Source organism: Notolepis coatsorum (genome assembly GCF_963971535.1).
Source record: "Notolepis coatsorum genome assembly, chromosome: 12".
Taxonomy (NCBI): Eukaryota; Metazoa; Chordata; class Actinopteri; order Aulopiformes; family Paralepididae; genus Notolepis; species Notolepis coatsorum.
Genome location: NC_140176.1, coordinates 78,770,745 through 78,794,970, shown reverse-complemented (window position 1 = coordinate 78,794,970; position 24,226 = coordinate 78,770,745). Strand labels below are relative to the sequence as shown.

At 47.6% G+C, this 24,226-nt stretch overlaps 1 protein-coding gene across 1 annotated transcript in view; it reads right to left on the bottom strand.

Moving 5' to 3' along the window:
* Window positions 1-24,226, bottom strand: part of atp8a2 (ATPase phospholipid transporting 8A2) — a gene marked incomplete at its 3' end in the record, with an annotated part of 139,130 nt that overhangs the window by 30,903 nt on the left and 84,001 nt on the right. Inside the window, exons 23-24 of the mRNA XM_084325904.1 lie at window positions 14,024-14,162; window positions 11,796-11,860 (exon numbers count right to left, since the gene is read on the bottom strand). Coding sequence (XP_084182030.1) covers window positions 11,796-11,860; window positions 14,024-14,162 — 204 coding nt within the window. The remainder of the gene's footprint in view (window positions 1-11,795; window positions 11,861-14,023; window positions 14,163-24,226) is intronic.

Here is a 24,226-nt window from a genome sequence, read left to right as displayed (position 1 = left end):
ACTCACAATGTCACACACACACACACACTCACAGAGAGGCACACACATGCACACCCAAATCCACACACACACATAGCTGACCTGACAAGTTATTTTAAGTGCGGTGCGCGATAGAGTCACAATGAAGACAAGCACTGCTTTCATCTGTACTCACCACCACTCACCACAAGCCTCTGTAACCTGACCTCATTAACACATCTCTAAACACACACACACAACACACACACTCGACACACACACACTCAACACACACTGCTGAGACATGACACGTGCACGCACACACACAAACTCAACACACACATACTACTGTGACATGACACATGTAGGCACACACTCACTCAACACACACTACTGCTATACGACACTCTAGCATGTGAATGCATACGCACGCACACACACATGCACGAGCGCATGCACTCAACATACCCTACTGTGACATGACACACTAGACACCTTTTTGTCTACCGTTTACTTTTATTCATATTTCATATTCATATAAAAAGAAAAATAATGTATTACCTATATTTATTCAATAAAGGAATATGATCTTATCTTATCCATCATCTAACATGGGCATGCATATGCACACACACACACACACACACACACACACACACACACACACACGCTCGCATGGACGTGCTCTGCCTGGGAGAGAAGTGAACCGCGGGGTGAAGGACATGGGTACTACCGTCTGTCATGAACATTGTGTTTCTCTGGTCCGTCTCTGTTTTCCCTGTCTGTCTCTGCGTGAATGTGAGAGCAGCGTCCTAATATGGGCATCGTCCTGCTTCCATGATCATCAGCTCATATCATTCACATGCCTTCATCAGCGCAGCTGCCTCCCATCAGTCCATCACCTGCTGCATATCTATTCTCACCCAGATCGTTGTCTAAGCCAGTGGTTCCCAAAGTGCTGGTCGCCGGGGGGGTCACGACATGATTTCCAGAATGTATTGATTTCATAGAATGTGTGAAATAGGCCTATAATTAAAAACAATTAAAATACATTAAACTGGCAAAAGAAATGCTTTTGAAATGTAAAATAATAGACCTAAAAAATGCTGATAATAAATCATATTCAGCCTATGGATTTCCTACATAATGCACGTCATAGCTATGGCGCGCGCAACACCTATTTGAGCTGCGGGATGAGGCGCGCTTGTTTCTGATGGAGAATGCGTCCCAGCTCGCTGCCCACCTCTCCGATCCCGACTGGATAACAAGGCTAGCATATTTGCTAGAATGAATGGACTTAATCTGTCACTACGAGGTGAAAACACAACCATCCTGTCACTCAATGATACAATACAAGCGTTCACGAGGAAACTCGAGCGCTGGAGTAGAAATTATTGATATGTTTCCAGAGCTTAATTAATTTATGGAGGAAAGTTTACCGAGTGTGAACACAGTGAAGATGTCTATAACAACTCACCTCCAAGCTCTTCTTGAACAGTCTAAAAAGTATTTCCCGAGGAAAATCAAGCGACCGAACCTTAAAGACAGTGTTTCAGTCCAAGCCGCTGGCTGAGTTCTGGATATCAGTTGAGGGGGAATAAGCACAGCTAACTGCCATTTGGATCTACCTACAGTACCTATGTGAAAAAACATTCTATGCACTGACTTATATAAAAAAATAAGTACAGATCACGTCTGAATGTGGAGGATGATCTCCGAGTCACTGTCTCCAGAATTAAACCCAGACTGGACTTGTTGCGCTCCATCTCATTAGGTGAGTTAAACATTAGCCTTCTAAATTAAAAGCACTATTATGTATTCATTTTATGGTTGTTTGATTATTGTGTTATTTTGTGCATGTTAAAAGCCTCCAATGCTTATTAGTGCATGTGCGTGTGAACGTTTGCATGTTTCAACCACCTCCTATATTAGTGGGGGTCGCGGCTCTCTGACACTGCTATTTCGGTGGTCGCGGCCTGAAAACTTTGGGAAAATCTGGTCTAAGCTACCCGGTGGTGTAGGACAAGGCTTCAGTTTCTCCTGTATCCTAGTGACATTCAGTATCAGTATTTTCCTGGGTTTAGTCTTTTTTTTTGCTCATTATTTTCCCCTCTGCCCTAAGGACCACTGCATGCTCACCACACCTACCACTGCTTCTCAGCCCAGTCTGTCAGCTCACATGCCTGTCTACCTGCCTGCTTGTCTGTCTGCCTGCCTGCCTGTCTGCCTACTAGGGATGTGCATGAGACTGACCAAAATTATTTTCTAATAGTCTACTGTTTTTATTTTCTTTTATATAACAAATATATTGTTATTTTCTGTTTCAGTTTAAATTCAGTTAAAATGTTCAGTTTCAGTTCAATTCAGTTATCCTTTTTAATAGAATGGATCATTAAAATCAAAGGGTATTGCACATAAATAGGCACTTCAGAATCTGAAGTTCAGATAACCCGTCAGAACGTTGATCGGCTCAGCTGACCGACAATAAATCAAAATGACACCATTCACCATCGTAGCCTATAATAACAGCATTGCAATGGCCTATCAACCAGTTTTAATAAACAAACAGAAACAGTAGCATGTGCATCTTTTAGATAAATTAGGCTATGAAAATTAGGCTGCCTCTAAATATAAAAATGAATCAAATGTATATATATATTAAAAAAAAATGTACTGCACTGCAGACCTACGCGGTCGACCCGGTAGAAGGGCTCATTGAAACATTTTTGGAGATAGAGCGTGGACAATTTGGACAACTGGATCAAAGATCCGTTCATTATGCATGACGCAGGCTCCCACTGTCTGAGCAGGAGGTGCTCAATGATCTTTGGTGTGATGAGCTACTGAAAGTCAAGTTAACTGGACAGGCCACCCAAAGCTGAGAAAGCTTGTCCCCTTCGCACCAACATACCTCTGTGAGGCCAGATTTTCGGCACCGACATTAATAAAAAATAAATACAGAAACCTTAGTTCAGTAGATTGATTTTAAAAGTAGCATAACTTGATGTTAACTGATATCGAATATAAATTAAATCAGGACTGAGAAAACTGAATCAAATCGGGTCATCAGTGTCAATGCCCAGCTCTATTGGCTATGAAGGGAGAATTATGGTCCTGACAGCTGTCGTTTTCACATTCTAGCTCCAGGCTAACTCCAGGCTAGCTCCAGACTAACTCCAGGCTAACTCCAGGCTAGCTCCATGCTAACTCCAGGCTAGCTCCAGGCTAACTCCAGGCTAGCTCCAGGCTAGCACCAGACTAGCTCCAGGCTAGCACTAGACTAACTCCAGGCTAGCTCCAGGCTAACTCCAGGCTAGCACCAGACTAGCTCCAGGCTAGCACCAGACTAACTCCAGGCTAGCTCCAGGCTAACTCCAGGCTAGCACCAGACTAACTCCAGGCTAACTCCAGGCTAGCACCAGACTAACTCCAGGCTAACTCCAGACTAGCACCAGACTAACTCCAGACTAGCACCAGACTAACTCCAGGCTAACTCCAGGCTAGCACCAGACTAACTCCAGGCTAACTCCAGACTAGCTCCAGGCTAACTCCAGACTAGCTCCAGGCTAGCACCAGACTAACTCCAGACTAGCTCCAGGCTAGCTCCAGGCTAAATCCAGGCTAACACCAGACTAGCTCCAGGCTAGCACCAGACTAACTCCAGACTAGCTCCAGGCTGCTAAATCTTTAAAGGCGGCCCAAGAGCCCTTCCGTGTTTCTCTGATTGGCCGCGACGCCCCACGTGACAACGCCGCCGCACGTCTGCCGCGGAGCTCTGCCGCGGCATTATGCAGCCGTAATTCCCCCTCTTTCAACATCGACAGTTAGCTCAACTGGTTCGCCACCTTGCTGTGGATCAGGCGGTGCGTTGGTGACAAGTACGAATCCCTTCAATTTTTTTTTTTTTTAACATGCATTCTTTCGCCGGTTAAGTTTAGGCATTGTTTCGGAGTTGGTTAAGGTTAGAAGGGTTAAGTTTAGGCGCTGTTTCGGAGTTGGTTAAGGTTAGAGTTTGTCTTAGAGCATGGCAATATTCTTTTGGAGTTGGTTAAGGTTATGGTTAAGTTTAGGCATTGTTTCGGAGTTGGTTAAGGTTAGAAGGGTTAAGTTTAGGCATTGTTTCGGAGTTGGTTAAGGTTAGAAGGGTTAAGTTTAGGCGCTGTTTCGGAGTTGGTTAAGGTTAGAGTTTGTCTTAGAGCATGGCAATATTCTTTCGGAGTTGGTTAAGGTTATGGTTAAGTTTAGGCATTGTTTCGGAGTTGGTTAAGGTTAGAAGGGTTAAGTTTAGGCATTGTTTCGGAGTTGGTTAAGGTTAGAAGGGTTAAGTTTAGGCATTGTTTCGGAGTTGGTTAAGGTTAGAGTTGGTCGCAGAGCATGGAAATAGAATGCAGCCTATTTCCGCTCTGCCGCTCTGCGGCAGAGGCGCGGCGGCGTTGTCACGTGGGGCGTCGCGGCCAATCAGAGAAACGCGGAAGGGCTCTTGGGCCGCCTTAAAAGTAGAGGCCTCCAGGCTAGCTCCAGACTAGCTCCAGGCTAGCACCAGACTAGCTCCAGACTAACTCCAGACTAGCACCAGACTAGCTCCAGGCTAGCACCAGACTAGCACCAGACTAGCTCCAGGCTAGCACCAGACTAACTCCAGGCTAGCACCAGACTAGCTCCAGGCTAGCACCAGACTAGCTCCAGGCTAGCACCAGACTAACTCCAGACTAGCTCCAGGCTAGCACCAGGCTAGCACCATTGTAGCCGGGGATTTCAATCAGGCGAATCTGAAAAAAGTCATGCCGTCTTTCTTTCAGCACATCGTCTGCTCCACAAGGGGAGGAAATACACTCGACCACTGCTACACCCCGTTCAGAGCCGGATACAAGGCTGTACCGGCCCCACCATTAGCGGGAGCAACGAACACGTCGGATCATGCCGCCATCTTGCTGGTCCCCGCTTACAAACAGAGATCACGTGACGCTGTCGTGTCACGTGAGGTAAAAAAATGGGACGACCAATCAGAGGCCACGCTTCAGGACGCACTAGACGTCGCCGACTGGGGAATGTTCAAGAGGAGCACCAGTGACGTCAGCGAGTTCACAGACGCTGTGGTGTCATTCATAACAACGCTGGCTGATAGTATTGTCCCCACAAAGAAGGCGAGGGTGTTCCCAAACCAGAAACCATGGGTGGACAGTACTATCAGAGCAGCCCTGAACTCTCACACCACTGCTTATAACCTGGGCAGAGAGTCAGGAAACATGGAAGAGTACAAGACAACAGTCTACACTCTGCGCAAAGCTGTTAAACTTGCTAAGAGGACGTATGCCGACAAGATGGAGGCACAAATGGCACAGAATGACACAAGAGGCTTATGGCAAGGACTGAGGGCTATAACTGACTACAAAGTCAGCGCCCCCTCAATGGGGAGCGACGACGCCTCCCTTGCGGACCAGCTCAACACCTTCTACGCGCGGTTTGGTGCAAACAGTGGCACTGCTAGCCCAACGGCTAGTGACGTCACTTGTGCGCCGGCTGTTGTGGAGGGGGGGGGGGCATCCGCGGGGGGGCGGGGACGCTCTCTCATTGACGGTACACAGTGTTAGAAGAGCATTTATGCAGGTGAACACCAGGAAGGCGGCTGGCCCAGATGGAATAACAGGACGCATACTCAAGTCCTGTGCTAACCAGCTAGCCCCTGTGTTCACCACCATATTTAATCGATCCCTGAAGGAGTCAGTGGTCCCTGCCTGCTTCAAGATGTCTACCATTATCCCGGTACCAAAGAAACCCTCCCCAGCAGGTCTCAATGACTACAGACCGGTGGCACTCACCTCTGTGGCCATGAAATCTTTCGAGAGGCTGGTCAAGGATCACATTTGTGCCTCCCTCCCCAGCGATATGGACCCTATGCAATTTGCATACAGGCCAAACAGGTTCACTGACGATGCGGTCTCCCAAGTACTGCACAGCACCCTCTCTCACCTGGACCGTCAGAAGGGGGGCTATGTGAGACTGTTGTTCATTGACTACAGCTCAGCGTTCAACACCATAGTCCCCACCAGACTGGTGGACAAGCTGATCGAGCTGGGTCTGAGCTCCGCCCTGAGCGCCTGGGTACTGGACTTTCTGAGTGAAAGACCCCAGGCGGTCAGGGTGGGGGGTCAGACCTCCAACACCATCACCCTGAGCATCGGGTCCCCCCAGGGCTGTGTTCTGAGCCCCCTGCTGTACTCACTATACACACACGACTGTGTGGCCAAGTTCAGCTCCAACTCCATAGTGAAGTTCGCAGACGACACAGTGGTGGTGGGGCTGATCTCGGACAACGACGAGAAGGCCTACCGGGAGGAGGTTGAGGTGAGGTACTGGAACGCTGGTGCCAGGACAACAGCCTGCTCCTGAACATTGGTAAAACCAAGGAGCTGATCGTGGATTATAGGAGAGGACAGCAGGAGACACACACACCACTGATGATTAACGGGGCTACCGTGGACAGGGTGAGCAGCTTTAAATACCTGGGTGTCCACATCTCAGAGGATCTGACATGGTCAACACACATAGACACAGTAGTAAAGAAGGCGAAGCAGCGCCTCTACCACCTGAGACAGTTAAGGAAGTTCAGAGTATCGGGGAAGATACTCCAGTCCTTCTACTCAGGAGCTGTAGAGAGCATCTTGACCGGAAACATCACTGCCTGGTATGGAAACAGCACGGCACAGGACAAGAAGGCCCTACAGAGAGTGGTGCGCTCAGCCGAGCGTACCACGGGTATTGCACTACCTCCCATGCAGGTTCTATACAACAAGAGGTGCAAATCCAGAGCCTGCAGAATAATGAAAGACCCCCACCACCCCAATAACAGCCTGTTCCAGCTGCTGAGGTCAGGCAGACGCCTGCGAACCCCAGCTACTAGGACAGAGAGGCTTAGGCTCAGCTTCTTCCCCCAGGCCATCAGAGCCTTGAACAATGAACATTGAGTGCCACAGAACACTGAACTATCCACACACAAGCACACATGAGCACACACACGACACGCACGCTGTGCACGCTCACACACTAGCAGCCACTTTAACACTTTAACATGAGCGGGCACACACTCATGCCGCACACACCCACTTATGGCCAAAAGGAAAGGCCACTTTAAATTAGTATAACAACAGTAACAGTGTATGCACTACCAAAGCTACCTAGCATGTCCTATATGCTCTGTAAATAACTATGTACAGATACCGAGATGTCACACCATGTTACCTGTTACCTGTTTATTGCACAATGTTGTTTTTATTGGATTCTATTATATGTTGTACCACTGTATTGCACATCGTTGCGGGCAAGACCACCCGCATTTCATTGTAGACTAGCACCAGACTAGCTCCAGGCTAGCACCAGACTAGCTCCAGGCTAGCTCCAGGCTAGCACCAGACTAGCTCCAGGCTAGCACCAGACTAGCTCCAGGCTAACTCCAGACTAACTCCAGGCTAGCTCCAGGCTAGCACCAGACTAGCTCCAGGCTAGCACCAGACTAGCTCCAGGCTAGCACCAGACTAGCTCCAGGCTAACTCCAGACTAACTCCAGGCTAGCTCCAGGCTAGCACCAGACTAGCTCCAGGCTAGCACCAGACTAGCTCCAGGCTAACTCCAGGCTAGCTCCAGGCTAGCACCAGACTAACTCCAGGCTAGCTCCAGGCTAGCTCCAGACTAAATCTGATCTTATTTGAGTAGAGAAGAATGTTTAAGATATCCAGACAGTAGCAGAAATAGCAACATTAATAGAAAATGTGCAACTGGAAATAGATTAGTTAAAAGGTACAAACAATACCAGAATGATTGATGGCATGTGATTCTGTGTGTGTGTGTGTGTGTGTGTGTGTGTGTGCTCTAAGTATTGTGTCCTTGTTTTCCTACTATTGTGGGGACCAACACAACTCTTAAGAAAATGAAGAGTTATTGAGGTTAAGGGTAAGGTTATGGTAAGGGTTTAGGGAATTAATGCAAATCTATGGAATGTCCCTACAACACATGGTTGTGTGTGTGTGTACATGGTTGTGTGTGTGCGTGTGTGCGTGTGTGCATGTGTGTGTGTTTGTGTGTGTGACGGAGAAAGCGAGACACAAAACAGACGAGTGATAGCTGCAGTATCATCCATCCTCTTTTCATCCCATTCTCTAGGTTGACACCAGACACTTTAATTACCTTCACCTGTTCTGCAGACAAAGAGCCCCACCCTCCAATCTGAGTGTGTACCACACCCCGGTTCCCACGGTAACCTTCTGAACACCCATCCCCTCCCCCCTCCATATCCCTCCACACACACACAGTAGTTCTGGGCAATTATGGTCAAAATATCATATCACAAGATTTGTCTTACTTTTGACCGCATGTTGATATTCGTTTTTTCCAGTGCAAATTGACTTGACATCTTTTTTTCTTTTGCCATACAATTTTCTTGGCTTTTTTTCCATTCAAAAGGGTATATTTTAATGAAATAATTCAACCCAAACTTCATAATAGCTTAAATTAAAATTATTTTAATAAACTTTTATTTTTTAGTTTTCAGAGGAACAATGTTTTCAAACTTCATTATGTAAAGTTGGTAAGTTAGAGTGTTTTGTGTTCATTCGTAGTTAAAGACCGTAGTAGAGGTTGAATATTTTATTATCTAAAGCAGGTACGTTAGTGTTGTGTTCATTGATGGTTAATAAAGACAGTAGAGGTTGAATACTTTATTATCTATTATCTAGAGGTTGAGTACTTTCTGGTGATATATATTATTCACACTCCAAGTGATTTAGATTAACTTCACAACTGCAAATACAGTATATGGTCTGTCCAAAACATTTCAAAGCGGACTTATGGTTCTTCAGTGCAAGGGTTCAAATTTACGTTTTGTATATATAGTGTAACGACCACAGATGCCTAGACCCTTTAGTTGACTGGTTAGCACTGTCACCTGTGGTCTGGCCAACCCGAGTCAGATTCCCAGGCTGCCCCCTGAATTCGCTACATTGGTGTCAGAAATGGGATGGTGGACCGTGAGGCCATCGAAAGCGTGTACGGCCAGAGGCGTGAGGGAGCTGATGTGCGGGGACGTGCTTCCTGAAGGAGGGGGGGGGGGGGGGGGGGTTAGTCAGGGGTGTAAAAAGTACCCAGAAATTATGGGTACCGTCTCAAAATCATACTCGAGTAAAAGTCAGAGTATCTGGCTAAAAACAGTCAAAGTAAAAACTTTTTTTTATCCCGGGGAAATGAAATGTTCCGTTTCGTCCTCTGCATCAGTCGTACTATCGTTTGTGGCCATCTTCTGTAGCTTGTCACTCTGACTGTCTATTCTTCTGATAGCAGGTGTTTAATCAAAGATCCCCGCTTTCTAGTCTTGCACAAGCACCAATCAGCATGGGTATGGGCGGGTTAATTTTCCATTGATGGGGATTTGATTGGCTGTTTTTAAATAAAGTGAGGCCGCAGGATTAATAACGGTAACGTTAGTTCGGCCAGAGAAACAAATATACCGTACTTTTCGGACTATAAGCCGCGGCTTTTTTCCCCATTTTTCGACCCTGCGGCTTATATAACGGTGCGGCTTATATGTGACTCGACGTGACCAAACTCGAAAATGTAAACATCTAAATATTGCTTTTTTGACTGCATTGAAATGTTATTTATCTGTTCCTTTATTTGCTAAACTTAATACAACTTGTAAATGAGTTAATGCTTGTTATTTGTCCGACAGTATTGTGTCCCAATGCTAATTACATATGGTAATTAAACATTAAAACACCTGCGGCTTATAGTCCAGTGCGGCTTATATATGTACACATCATTCAATTTAGCTGCTGTGGTTTATAGTCAGGTGCGGCTTATAGTGCGAAAAGTACGGTACTCATTCAAATAGTTGGACCTGCGAGATTTGTACTTTGTAGGTCTGCATTTTAAATGTAAGGGGTAAAAAGTATGTTTTTCTTCTCTGAAATGTAATTGAGTAAAAGTATACAAACCTAATAATACTCGAGTAAAGTACAAATCCCCAAAAACAGTACTTAAGTATTGTAACAAAGTACAATTACTGAAGTACTTTACACCACTGGGGTAGTGTAACGATTACAGATGCCTAGACTTGCTAGCCCTTGGCTAACGGGTCGGACTATTTATTTGACTGGTTCACGCCGTCGCCTGTGGTCTGTGCGACCCGGGTTTGATTCCCGGCTGCCCCCTGAATTCACTACCATCGTTGATGACTGTATATAGTAAAAATTAGGGATGTTCGATATTGGCTTTTTTACCGATACCGATATACCGATATTGTCCAACTCTTAATTTCCGATACCGATATCAACCGATACAGATATATGCAGGGTTTCCCCCCCCCCAAAAAACAGAAACATTTCAGGTAATTAACATTACATATCTCTTGTTGTGGAATTAACACAACATTATGCATACTTGACAATAAATAAAATTAGAATTTGTTCTTACTTGCTTGCCTGGGTAAATAACGGATAAATGAATGTAAAAAAAAATTATAATTTTCTTTTTATTATTATTTTTTTTAAACAGATACCGATCATTTCCGATATCACATTTTAATGCCAATATCAGATGATAATATCGGTAGGCCGATAATATCGGACATCCCTAGTAAAAATCCATATCTCTGCATGGATCCACGGTGGTAACATTATACTTTAATATTCAGTATACCTCCCAGCCATGACACACAGTCCCCAAAACACACTGAAGAGGAACAACACAACAGGAGCTCTTTTATCCCAACCCCTCGGATTATTGAAATATGCGTGAAAACAAATGGAGGAAATATTTTTTGTTGCAACCAGCAGCTCTATGTTGGTCGGTCCACAAGATTTTCTCCACTCTCTAGCAGCAGCATGTTTCGCCAATGTACAGTTTCTACGTCAAATGTATATACTCTCTTTTCTGGACTCTTTTTGTATCACAAACAGTACTGTATTTGCAAATCTGGTATGTCATAAATGTATAGATGTAGCAGTACTGTCTATCTGTATGCCATGTATGTCATATATGTTATGATGGATTGAAAATGGGGGACCCTGATGTAAACAAGACGAAAGTCTCTCTGGTCTGCATCCCCTTAACAATTGTATGTATTGAGCTGTACTGTACTGTACCCATTCTGCAATCTGTTAATAAAGTTTTCAATCATTCAATCAATCAATCAATCGCCCTAGGAGGCTGAAATCTGGCATGGAGCTCAAACGTGTGTGTGTGTGTGTGTGTGTGTGTGTGTGTGTGTGTGTGTGTGTTCATGGCAATTAGCTAAAAAGAGGCGTGGCAACAGGACTGGTGCAATATTGTGCAGAACATTTTGTTTGTATGTGGTATAATGTGTTTAGATATGGAACAGACAGGTGAATGAAGCAGCAGCACAAAAAAATCGAATCTATTATTTTAACATAATTATTTTAGTTTTTTAAAGAAGAAGAAGAAGAAGAAGAAGAAGAAGAAGAAGAAGAAGAAGAAGAAGAAGAAGAAGAAGAAGAAGAAGAAGAAGAAGAAGAAGAAGAAGAAGAAGAAGAAGAAGAAGAAGAAGAAGAAGAAGAAGAAGAAGAAGAAGAACGTAATAGGAAGAGAGGAAGAAGAGGAAGTATGTAGTAGGAGAAGAAGAAGAAGAGGAAGTATGTAATAAGAAGAGAAGAAGAGTAAGTATGTATAGGAGGAGGAGAACAAGAAGAGGAAGTATGTATAGGAGGAGAAGAAGAAGAGGAAGTATGTAATAGGAAGAGAAGAAGAGTAAGTATGTATGTATAGGAGGAGGAGAACAAGAAGAGGAAGTATGTATAGGAGGAGAAGAAGAAGAGGAAGTATGTACTCACGTCCAGAGAGTCCTCGTTTACTATGATGAGGGACATGCCATGTGTCACCAAGCGACAGGAGTAACCTGAGACACACACACACACACACACACACACACACACACACACACACACACACACACACACACACACACCGAGATATTAGGATTTGGGGGGTTTTGAGGAGAGATGGAGACGGGGGAAGATAAAGAGGGAGAGTGGTTACAGCTACTCTTGAAGCAACCTGTCAATACCCCAATATTTTTTTTTATTATCTTTTTTCCCCCCTCCTTTTTTCCGATTTTTCTCCCATCCCACTGTTAGTCGTTATGCCAATTCCCAACCCCCTTCCTGGTTGTTGCGCCCCCCCCCCCCCCCCCCCCCCCCCCCTACTGTTGGTCCGGGAGGCCGGAGACTAGGCATGGGCGGTATGACGGTATTAAGGTATACTGGGGTATTTAGAGATACCGACGGTATTGAAAATCAATACCGTCAAAATCACAGATCCATTTCAGTTTATATTACAGTGAAACGGAGTTTTAACAGTGGTTGGTTGTAGTGCACTGCACACACGCGCCAGCAGAGGGCGAGACCAGTCCTCGAGTCACTAGTGGAGCGAGGCAGCGTGGTTGTCTATACACAGGAGGAGGAGGGGAAACCCCGCTTCACTGGAAATTAAATGAGAGTCGAGACACGCTTACCGTTGCTGCCTGGTGCTGCGGGCTAACTGGCTGTTCTGAGAGCTAACTGTTGTGTATGTGTATCACACCGGTGGTCACGCTTTACGGTAATGTTGCGACAGTGCTGTGAAAATACCGTAAAACGTTGTGGTAACGAGAGTGTGTGTTGTTGTGGACTGGTGGAACAAGCAAATAAACGGTAAAACGTTACGTCGCAGTCCGGTGTGTTTTTGAATACACAATACTAACGTTACTAGTACTAGGGTGCTGCGGGGCTCCTGGCTACCATTCTGAGAGTTAACGTTAGTATTACTAGGATGCTGCGGGCTTCTGGCTAGTGGCTCATTCTGAGAGCTAATGATAGTAGCACTCGGATGCTGCGGGCTAACTGGCCATCTCCGCGATTTGTTTACTTGGTAACACGGGTTGCCCCCCCCCCCCCGCTGATGAAAATGAAAGTCATACCGTTCAATACCGTACACCGGGGTATTATATAATCAAGGTATAACGGTATGAAAAAAGTGATACCGCCCAAGCCTACCGGAGACTATCACATGCTTTCCTCCGACACATGTGCAGCCAGCCGGCAGCCAGCCTGGCAGCGCAGACTCTCACTGGGAGAGTGTAACGTGTGGAAGGTCACACTACCTCCCTCCAGATCCCTCCCTCGCTGTGCAGGCGCCCCGACCGAACTGTAGGAGTCGCTGTTTACAACGACCAGGACCCACCCACCAGCTTTCCCACCCCTAACACTGCCAATTGTGTTAGTATGCAACGCCGAGAGCTGGGCTCGAACCCAGTACCCCAATATTTTATAAAGCGCTTAATACTTATTTTGGTGTATTTTGTTAGAGAAATGAGACTCTCTCTCTCTCTCTCTGAACATGGAATGGGAGGGACACTGTCACATTGCCGAATCGACGTCTGTGTATAATAGGGACAGCCGGCATATGGGCACAGGGGTGTGGCGTTTTGATGACGTGTTATGTGTGCGACCGACCATTGGGGGGGGGGGGGGGGGTTTGAAAATGTCAGAAGAATCAGTTGCTTGCATGACCCCGCCGGCGTACGTGTCAACGTGTCGTATACATTGACTCTGCTGGCTTCTGAAGATATAAGGTATAAATGATCACGGCTGGCAAAAGCACCTCAACACTCTGGCCTGGTTGTTTAGAAAGCCGCCGTACACGTATGCCATACGTCACACTAGACGCAGACGACAGTGAGTTACACGTCACACCTCCGATTCCAGAATGCCAGCATGCTAGTGTCTAAAATCACACACAGGGGTGGCGTTATGCCAGCTTTGTTTGGTTCAGTGTAAAATAAAATAAAATTTTAAACCAAAGCCGGCATAATGATAGGTCTTCTTTACAGCAATATTGCCAGGATCTCTGTTTAAAAAGGGGTTTCTGTCTCACCAATACATCTCCCTCCCCATCTCTCTCTTCCCCTCCTCCTCCTCTCAATCTCTCTCTCCTTCTCCTCTCCATCTCTCTCCGTCCTCTCTTTTCATCTCTTCCCCCTCCGCTTCATCTCTCTCTCTGTCTGTCTGTCTGTCTGGCTCACCTATATTGATGGCGGTCTCCTGCTTGTCTCCAGTGAGGACCCAGATCTTTATGTCGGCCCTCATCAGAGTAGCGATGGTCTCTGGGACCCCCGCCTGGAGACGGTCCTCTATGGCGGTGGCCCCCAGCAGCATCAGGTTCTACAGAGAGAGAGAGAGAGAGAGAAGTTTGTTTAAGCAGGCATGTCATTAGGAATGAATGTATGAATGAATGAATGAATGAATGAATGAATGAATGAATGAATGAATGAATGAATGAATGAAAACTTTATTTAACAGATTGCAGAATGGGTACAATACAGTACGGCTCAATACACACAATTGTTAAGGGGATGCAGACCAGAGAAAGACGTTTGTTTTTTCAAGAAGAAGAAGAAGTGAGAGTAACGATAGGTTATATGAGTAATGGCTGAGCGTCTCGCTCTTCGCCATATTGAGATATACCTCATCTCCAGTACCTACTGTACTACATGAACGAAAACAAAGCACCCTTGCACTTGACCGGCCCCGCCCCAGTGACCTCCTATAAGTCACCAGGCGTGGTCATACTCGCCCTTCCTCGGGAAAAGTTTTCCATTAGGAAAAAAAACCCTCAAGGGACCTCAGGGCGCGCTAAGAGCGAGACGCTCAGCCAGTACTCATATAACTAGGTTATATACATAACCTATCGTTATATACTCGTACTGGCAATCGCGTCTCGCTCTTCGCCATATTGAGATATGGGGCAGAGCAGACGCGAGGCCTGACAAATGTACCCCCTGAGGACCCGCAAGCCCTACCACCAGGGGGGAGGGGAGTCCCGTCACCCCCCCCCTCCTAGCGAAGAGGGGGCGGCAGTCAACTCCACCCAAGTGCGAAAAAGAGGGAACTAGAAACCCCTAAAACGCACAGCACAGGCGGGACCACGTGTGACACATCACCTCGTGGCACACACCCACACATCCCTGCTAAACCACCGAAGGGCGGGACGCAGGGGAGGTCCCAGACCTCAGAACCGCCTGGGAGACAGAACCCCCAGTCATGTCCATGAGGTAAAACTTAACGAAGGGACCCGGGGAGGACCAGGAGGCCGCAGCACAGATGTTCTCCACCGAGGCCCCCCCTAACAAGGCGGCAGAGGCCGACACTCCACGAGTGGAGTGCCAGGGGGGGGCCAGCCCAGCCAACGTGTAGCAAAGGGCAAAGCCCTCGCACAACCAATGTGACAGGCGCTGTTTCGACAGTGCCTTACCAGTGCGAGAGCCACCGTAACAAACCCTGAGGTCCTGAGTCCGGCTGAGGTAAACCCCCAAAGCCCGGACTGGACACGACAGGTGAAGGCTCGCCTCTAACTCACCAGTGTGAGGAGGCGGATGAAACGCCTGAACCACAATATCCCTGGAGCGAAAAGTGCTCCGGAAATCTTTTGGCACGAAGACTGGATTAGGCCTCAGAGTCGCACCGCTATTGACACAAATAGACAAGCACTCAGGCCGCACCGAGAGAGCACAGAGCTCACCCACGCGCTTAGCGGAGGTGATGGCCAGCAGGAATGCAGTCTTGAAGACAGCTGTTCCAAAGACGCCTGCTCAAGAGGCTCAACCGGGGCCTCGGACAACCGGCCGAGGACCAGTTGGAGGTCCCAACTCGGAGACAGAGAATGTTCCACCGGCTTAAGGCGCCGAGCGCCAAGCAGGAAACACTTCACAAGAGGGTGGCTGAACAACGTAACGCCCTCAAAACCCCTCATGACAAGAGGATATAGCCGCGGCATATACCCTCACCGTCGAAGCCGACAGTCTATCCAAAATAGACTGACAGAAGGAAAAGGACAGCGTCCAGGGGGCAGGACACCGGTTCCCAATCCCCCACCTTACACCACTCTTGGAAAATACGCCACCTACCCGCGTAACCCGCAATAGTGGAGGGAGCATGCGCGTTCCGGATGGTGTTGACCACAGAAGGGTCCATCCTCTCCAGACTCACCCTCTCACCAGCCAAACCATCAGAGGCTGGCCCAGCACAGGGAACTGACACAGAGACCTGTGCGCCTGAGAGAGGGCCCGCGACGACCAAGGAATAGGCCACGGCGGGGCTAACAAGAGCTGGATCAGGACCGGGAACCACACAGCTGTGCCCCAGTCCGGCGCGAACAGGACCAAGGTCCTGTGCTCCCGACTTATCCGCACCAACAACTGACCTATCAGATGTATGGGGGGAAAAGAATCCCAGGCGGCCACGGCATCGGTCCCAGACCTGCCCGACTATGTCCGGACGTAATCCCCACTAGTCAGGGTGAGAACCGCCGCGCGACATCAGACCTGCACCCACATTCACCCTGCCGGGGATGTGGAGAGCCCTCAGGCTGCGCAGATGGAGAACGCCCACAGCCAGCCGACCGCCGCCCGGTGCAGACGGGGGGAGCGTACTCCTCCCAGTCTGTCTATATACGACGCTGACGTCGTATTGTCCGTCCTGATCAAAACACCGTTTGAGGACCAGAAGGACTGCCTTCAATACAAACACATTGAATGTAGCGCAGACCGGGCAGCATGGTCTTGCCAGCTGCCCCCTACTGCGTTGGCCCGACGCGTCCCCAGTGAGGGAGGCGTCGGTGAAAACCGTGACGTGCGACAGCCTACTGCTCATGGGGACCAGAGGGCGAGGTCCCCCAGTACTGACATGGGAACCTTAGCCGATTCCACTTGCCTCTCACCGGGTCTATTTCCATACTGGAAAACCACCTCCGTATCCTCCTCATGAGGTGAAGAGGAGACCAAGAGGGACCACGGAATGAGCAGATGCCATCATACCGAGCAGGCGCATCACGGACAGCGCCGTAACAGTCCTAGGACGGAACCTCCCGAGCGTGTCGATAACATGCTCTGAGAGGGATGCCCATAGTACTCCACCCGTTGACTGGGAAGAGGAGTACTCTACTTCCAGTCTATAGCAAACCCCAGGCTGGTGAGGAATTCCACCACCTGCCTGGTATGAGACCTGACGATCCACCTTGACCGCCAAGGACCAGAACGTCGTCAGGGCAGAATACACTTCATAACCCCTGACGACGCAGAGGCCCCAGTGCGGCCTCCACGCACTTGGTGAAGATGCGGGGAGCCAGAGAAAAGCCGAACGGCAGCCTCTGGTACTCATACGCTAAACCCTGCAAAGGAAGCGTAGGTAAGCCCTAGGATGGAAGATCGGGGATGCGAATACGCATCCTACAGGTCTATGGAGGAGAACCAGGCCCCCACCTAACAGTTTTCAACAGGTAGGAGACGGTCCAAAATGCTGTATCAGTTCCGCAACCGTTTCCATTTCCGGGGTAGGCCTGATTGGCCGCGACAGGCACGTGACGCGCGTGGCACGCCCCCGCGGCAGCCCCAGGAGCAAGCGCGCTACTGCTGGAGTTCACTTCGCCTTTCACATCGCTGCCGTTGGCGAAAGCAGGATGAGAGAGCGTAGATTTCACTGTGTATCATTTAATCATTTAACATTTGAAAGGCATACATTGTTGTCATACAGAAGTACAGAATACTTTTATCCAAAATGCTTCTTACTGTTACACTGTTAGAGACTGTGCTAGACAAATGAATGACTAATTCGGTCAGAAATAACGTAACTAATAACGTTAGTAAGCACTGCTTATATGCTTATTATGTCTGCGGGGTACAGTAAACGTTTCTCCCGGTACATTCTGAAGAGCACACCGCTGTATGTTGGAGAACCAGCGGTCTTCCGCTCCTCCTCACTCGAGTGAGAGCAAAGCCGTGCACAGCTCAGCCCTGTGTGAGACGCGAGGAGGAGATGGGAGTCCTTTCAATCGGAATATGTTTCTTTACACATATGTTGGATTATGAATATGTCTTTATAGCTATGCTGCCAGGCTGGTCCGCGACCCTTCGTGCTGCGATCACCAGCGGGGAGAATATGCTCACGCGAGCGGCATCGCTGAGCTCTGGTGACGGTCTTATTGGGGCTTATGCCGAGAAGCAGTAACACAACATTGCAACTGTTGTGTTACTGCTTTCTGACCGAATTAGTCATTCATTTGTAGCTATAAAGACATATTCATAATCCAACATATGTGTAAAGAAACAACATATTCCGATTGGAAGGACTCCCATCTCCTCCTCGCGTCTCACACAGGGCTGAGCTGTGCACGGCTTTGCTCTCACTCGAGTGAGGAGGAGCGGAAGACCGCTGGTTCTCCAACATACAGCGGTGTGCTCTTCAGAATGTACCGGGAGAAACGTTTACTGTACCCTGCAGACATAATAAGCATATAAGCAGTGCTTACTAACGTTATTAGTTACGTTATTTCTGACCGAATTAGTCATTCATTTGTCTAGCACAGTCTCTAACAGTGTAACAGTAAGAAGCATTTTGGATAAAAGTATTCTGTACTTCTGTATGACAACAATGTATGCCTTTCAAATGTTAAATGATAAATGATAAAATGATACACAGCGAAATCTACTCTCTCTCATCCTGCTTTCGCCAACGGCAGCGATGTGAAAGGCGAAGTGAACTCCAGCAGTAGCGCGCTTGCCGCTGCGGCTGCCGCGGGGGCGTGCCACGCGCGTCACGTGCCTGTCGTGGCCAATCAGGCCTACCCCGGAAATGGAAACGGTTGCGGAACCGATACAGGCGTCCAGCATGGGTCTGACACCCCCCGCTCCCGATTTCTCGGGCACCAGAGAATACCGGGAGGAAAACGCCACGACGATGGCTTGCTTCGCCCACAGAGATTGGATCTCGTTGACCAGAGCTGTCACTGCTGGTGACCCTGACAATAGGGTCTGTACCAAACCTGAAAACGGGTGGGGTTGTGTAAATACAAGTCCCCGCCTCAGCGTTATCTCCATCCACCTCGACATATGGTACTGCTGTAGCCATATGTGATGATACTCCCAAACGCACCCGCCGCCATTTGACGCTGGTCCGCTAGGAACTGTATAGGTGGCCCGGTCCCACCCGCTGTGCGTAGCCAACCCTGGATCCGCTAACCGTGCGAGCAGAATGTTCCGTGGAGTTGGGACATCGGACCCTGACACTACCCACGAGGCAATCGCACCCAAGGGGGGACCCTGACAGAAAGGGCCGGTTTGATACGGGGGAAGCTGACATCATACTAGGTGACAAAAGCTCCCCCACTGAACACCCCTCCAGAACATGCTGAGGAGTTGTTCTGCAGCTGGACATGCAAGGTGTGAGGCCCCCATGGGTTCCTACACACCGTAGCCCTGCAGTGATATTACTACCACCCAAATCACGCGCGCCTGCCAGACCACTGCCGATCTTGCGGGAGTGGGAGGCACCAACGTGACACCCGGCCTGGCGAAGGCGAGGTCGGGGAAGCCTGCACTGTTTGCCTCAAAAGGTCTCGAGCCCCCCTGCTGACAACTCTTGTAGTTGACAGACGTAACACCAGGCTCAACCAAACACAGCTTATGTTGTGGGAGCCGCTTGACAGCACAACATTCTCACGGACAGACCCAGTCTCAGCCATCAACTGGGTGTCAGCCCCTGTCCCCATGAGAAGCGAACGTGGGGCCGCCTGCGCTTCATTGAAGACATGCGGCCCGCAGCCAAAGGAAACAAATCAGAGCCCCTTTTCAGCTGGTGTTGGGGGAGGGAGTGACCGGAGAGCGGGCTGCACACAGCCGGACGGCGACGTTTTTTTAGGGCGTGCTCATCCAATGTAGCCGATCCCTCGGCCGCCAAGGCTGTCGGCCTTGTGGACACCTGTTGACATTGAGCCCAGGGTACCTCAGGCGGGGGAAACATGGCCGCTGGTCGAGGGCCTCGCCACAGCCGCTGGCGAGGCCGTGCTCTCACCTCTGGCTGCGCGAGGCGGTGTGGGGCCTAGGTCAAATACCGCCCGCGCTCCAGCGGAAGACCAAGATCCTCTGCGGAGAGGGGAGCCCTGAGGGAAAAAATCTTTTTAACTTCTCACCCCCTCAAAGGGAGACTAATCCAACCAAGATGTCTGTAAACAAGCATTGACAGCATCCTAGCCCTCCCTGCGGTTATAGCTTGCGGCTAGGTCAAAGCTAATAACGTCAAAAACCGTGCGCGATGTTTCGACGTCGGCTGGCCTTCATGGCCCCGCCACCAGACACCATTTTTGACAGAAAAAAACAGCAATTTGAACAAAGTTACTAATCGCTGCCAATTCTATACCGTGGCGGTATAGGCTTAACTGCCCACCAGCCACCCGCCGTTAGCCGCACGCTCCAGGATAACCGGGAAAACAACAACGTTTACCCAGATATCCTGCCCCTTGCGCCAATACACAACTCGGTTGTCTCCCAGGACAACTCGAGCAGCATCACCAACGCCAGCATTGTTATGCCTAGTGGCGCAGATCCTACCTGGACGCGAGTTAGCCCGATAGCTAAACATCGCATGACGTCCCTCAATCTCCGGTGACAACCAACATTGTTAAATTTCTCTCTGCATTTCATCACAGCTAGTTACATGGGATGCAAAGCACGTCCATGATGGAAAACAAAAAAAGAGGAAGGGCGAGTATGACCGCGCCTGGTGACTTATAGGAGGTCACTGGGGCGGGGCCTGGTCAAGTGCAAGGGTGCTTTGTTTTCGTTCATGTAGTACAGTAGGTACTGGAGATGAGGTATATCTCAATATGGCGAAGAGCGAGACGTGATTGCCAGTACGAGTATATAACACATTGTTATTCACAATGACAACCTGGCAAGAAGAGAGAGAGAGAGAGAGAGAGAGAGAGAGGAGGGAGAAGTGATTGTGTGACAGAGGGTCAGAGCCAGAAAAGTAGGTCACAAACCAATCATACAAGAAACCTTTTAAGATAATCTTACATGTTTGGAGAAAATGTCTTAAAGGGGACATTGTTCTCTCTCCCTCTCTCCCTCTCTCTGTCTCTCTCCCTCTCTCCCTCCCTCCCTCTCTCTCCCGTTTCTATGGGCTCAATTTGTTCAGCATTAAACACACATGTACCCTTATTAGACGCAGGCAGGCAGGCGCACACACACACACACACGTGCAAGCTCACATGCACACATACACACACACACAGAAACACGTGCACGCAAAACACACACGGTAACACTCCTGTGTTGTTGATTCAGTTTTATGGGGCTCTTGGCAGGCTGGTGCAGGTAATTATTAGGCTTGTGGGCTTCCAGTCTGAGCCCTCCTCCCCTCGTCCTACTCCCCTCCTCCTCCATCCCTCACCTCTCCTGTCTCCCCTCTCTCAACATCCTTCACCTCCGTGTCCCAGACCCAGAAGAGGTGTAGTGATTAATGGTGAGGTTCTATACATCCCACTGATCACCACTTCACCTGAGGTCCCACTCTGAAGCCTTTCAGGTGAACCCTCTCGCCATGCGGGATAGAAGTTTGAGAACTTTTTGTTAAAATAAGTGTTAAATATCTCTACATTCTGACAATCATGATTGTTTTACTTTTGTTTCAGGCACATTATTTGCTTAAAACTCGTTTTTTTATTTCTTACTTTTGCAGTTCTCTCCTGATTGGATAAAGTGATATTTTCTGTTTACTGCAGAGCAGAGGGACTGGGAGACCCATGTTACTGACCAAACACTATATATCAGTGATGGCTGTTGGAATGTAGAGCTATTATTTAAACACGTCAACCACGTCAGCATCTTTAACAGTCTAAAAGAAAATTATTTCAAGACAACGTTCTTGGTATCGGCGGCAGCCTCCTGTTGTATGTCAGCGAGCTCTAATGAAACGACTACTGCTCTCAAAATTCCATTTCAGTCCTTTCACTTACAGTCACCCTGTTTCCCAGTGAACGGACAGCAGGTGTAGCTCGTCATACTACTACAGCCTCCTGGCCGGGAGCTCTGCCACAAAGAACCCAGGGACAAGGACGCACAGTGTCATGGATGTGAAGTATTGTGAATATGTGAAGTGTTTTGTTTTTCAATGCAATCCAATCCAACTTTATTTATAAAGCGCTTTAACAGCCACAGGGGCACAAAGTGCTGTACAGAGGCAGCATATTAAAAAACTATAAGCAGTACTAAAAAAATAGATAAAAGAACAAGAGTGCTAAAAAGGGGGGGGGGGGGTAAACATAGGCAACAAGTAAAAATTTAAATAGATAAGAGTACTTAACAGTATTTAAAAGCAAAGGACACAGTAACAAAACGATACAACAATAACACAATAAAACAATAAGATCATAAAATCAACAAGCTACTTGATTTATTGTGGTGTTTCTTCTTGACTTGTTTAAAGAACACGTGTCTGGCCCATGGGGACATTAATGTGTGTTGTCGGGCCTTACAAATAAATTTGATTTCATTTGATTTAAGTATTCTCGTATATATTGAACTGGTCTCTTACACAAAGTGTCGTGCCTGTGTCTCTCCTCCAAACCACCAAAGCCAATAGCAAAACACGACTCATGTCAGTAACTTAAATACTTATTCAGCATAGCTACAGTATAAACATGGATCAGAATGTCAGTCATTTAAAATACTTATTCAACATAGCTACAGTATAAACATGGATCAGAATGTCAGTAACTTAAAATACTTTAGTGTGCAATCAAAGCGGTGGCACCACAAAGTTACAATATAACTTTTTATTAATTGTAATGAATTCATTATAATATTTAAAATTTTGTTATAATCCTTTTTACATATCTGTAGATACTATATCTATATCTATATATGGGGCGACAGTGGCTCGGTAGGTAGAGCAGTCGTCTGGTTATCCGGAGGTTCCCCGATCGATTCCCGCTCCTCCCGGGCAGCGTGTCGAAGTGTCCTTGAGCAAGACACTTAACCCCTAATTGCTCCCGATGAGCAGGTTGGCACCTTGCATGGTCGCCTCAGCCACAGGTGTGTGAATGTGTGAGTGAATGGGTCAAATGTGAGGAACAAATTGTAAAGCGCTTTGGATAAAAGCGCTATATAAATGCAGCCATTTACCATTTATATCTGTACATATCCCTTACCTACTCTTACTAGTTATGCTTCTGGCCAGTATGACTTACTACCATAGTGTCTTTATACCTGTATCACTGTTCATATTAATACTACAACTCTGTAGTGTACATACATCTGATTAGCACTATTACTCAGTAGTACTAATTTATATGTTTAGTTATATTTTACTATTACATTTGCACTCTGGTTGGATGCCAAACTTCTTCGTCGTACTGTACTTGCAGTATACTGACAATATATTTTAATCTAATAGAATCTAACATCCATGTTTTTACTTGAATTGAAAGTTAACATGGTTCTCTATGTTATTTGAGCTAATGTCTTGACTTTATGGCCCAATGAAACCCAATTAAAAACATAATGGAGGGAAACAATTTAATACAAAATAAATGGGTGTCTGAAAATGAGGTTTTTATTTGTTCCTGAAAAGTTAACCCGTTGGAGAGCAGAGACAGGCTTCTACATATCCTGAACCTTCCCCTTAAAAGGTAGAATCTGTAATGCCATCAAACAGCGACCTCTAGGCAAAAGAGCCCTGCTTGGTATTACACTTTGTTTTACTTAAATTTTTTGGTCTTTGGTGTGAGTTGGAGTATAAAATTATACTGTTTTTCTCCAGACCTGTCTTGGCAGAGCTGGGGTGTGGCCCAGCAGTAGCAGCCCCTTCCCTAGCCCCACTCAACTCCAACCTACACGTCAGACCAAAACAAAACATTAAAAATAAAGAAAATGTAAATGCAATATCCAGCGGCTCTCTCTCTCCCTCTTTCTCTCTCAACAAAGGGAATAAAATAAAACCCTGTAGGAAGTGTCCTAGTAGCTCTTCTTCCTCCTCCTCTTACACCAGGCTCCTCTGTGCTTCCCCGCATCACTCTCTCTCTATACTGATCCTGGCACCGCCTGTCTCGTCACACAATGGAGGAATTCTACACCTCTTGTACCATGAAGCTGTACATCTCTTTGTGAGGTCCTCGCTAAAGGCAAGACACACACAGTCAAGGTAGAACGACTTCTGGACAGTTCATTATGATGACGGAAGCCGTTGGGTGGATGGGGTTGAGGTGCATAGGTGCGCTGGATGGTTGGTAGGGTGCGGGGAGGATCAGTGGGGCCACACTGCCACCCACTGGCTGACAAGAGCAACAGCACGCGTGTGTGTGAGTGAGAGATAGATACTGTAGATAGATAGAGAGAGAGAGGGAGAGATAGACAGAGAGAGTGTGTGTCTGAGATTAATAGACAGGGAGAGAG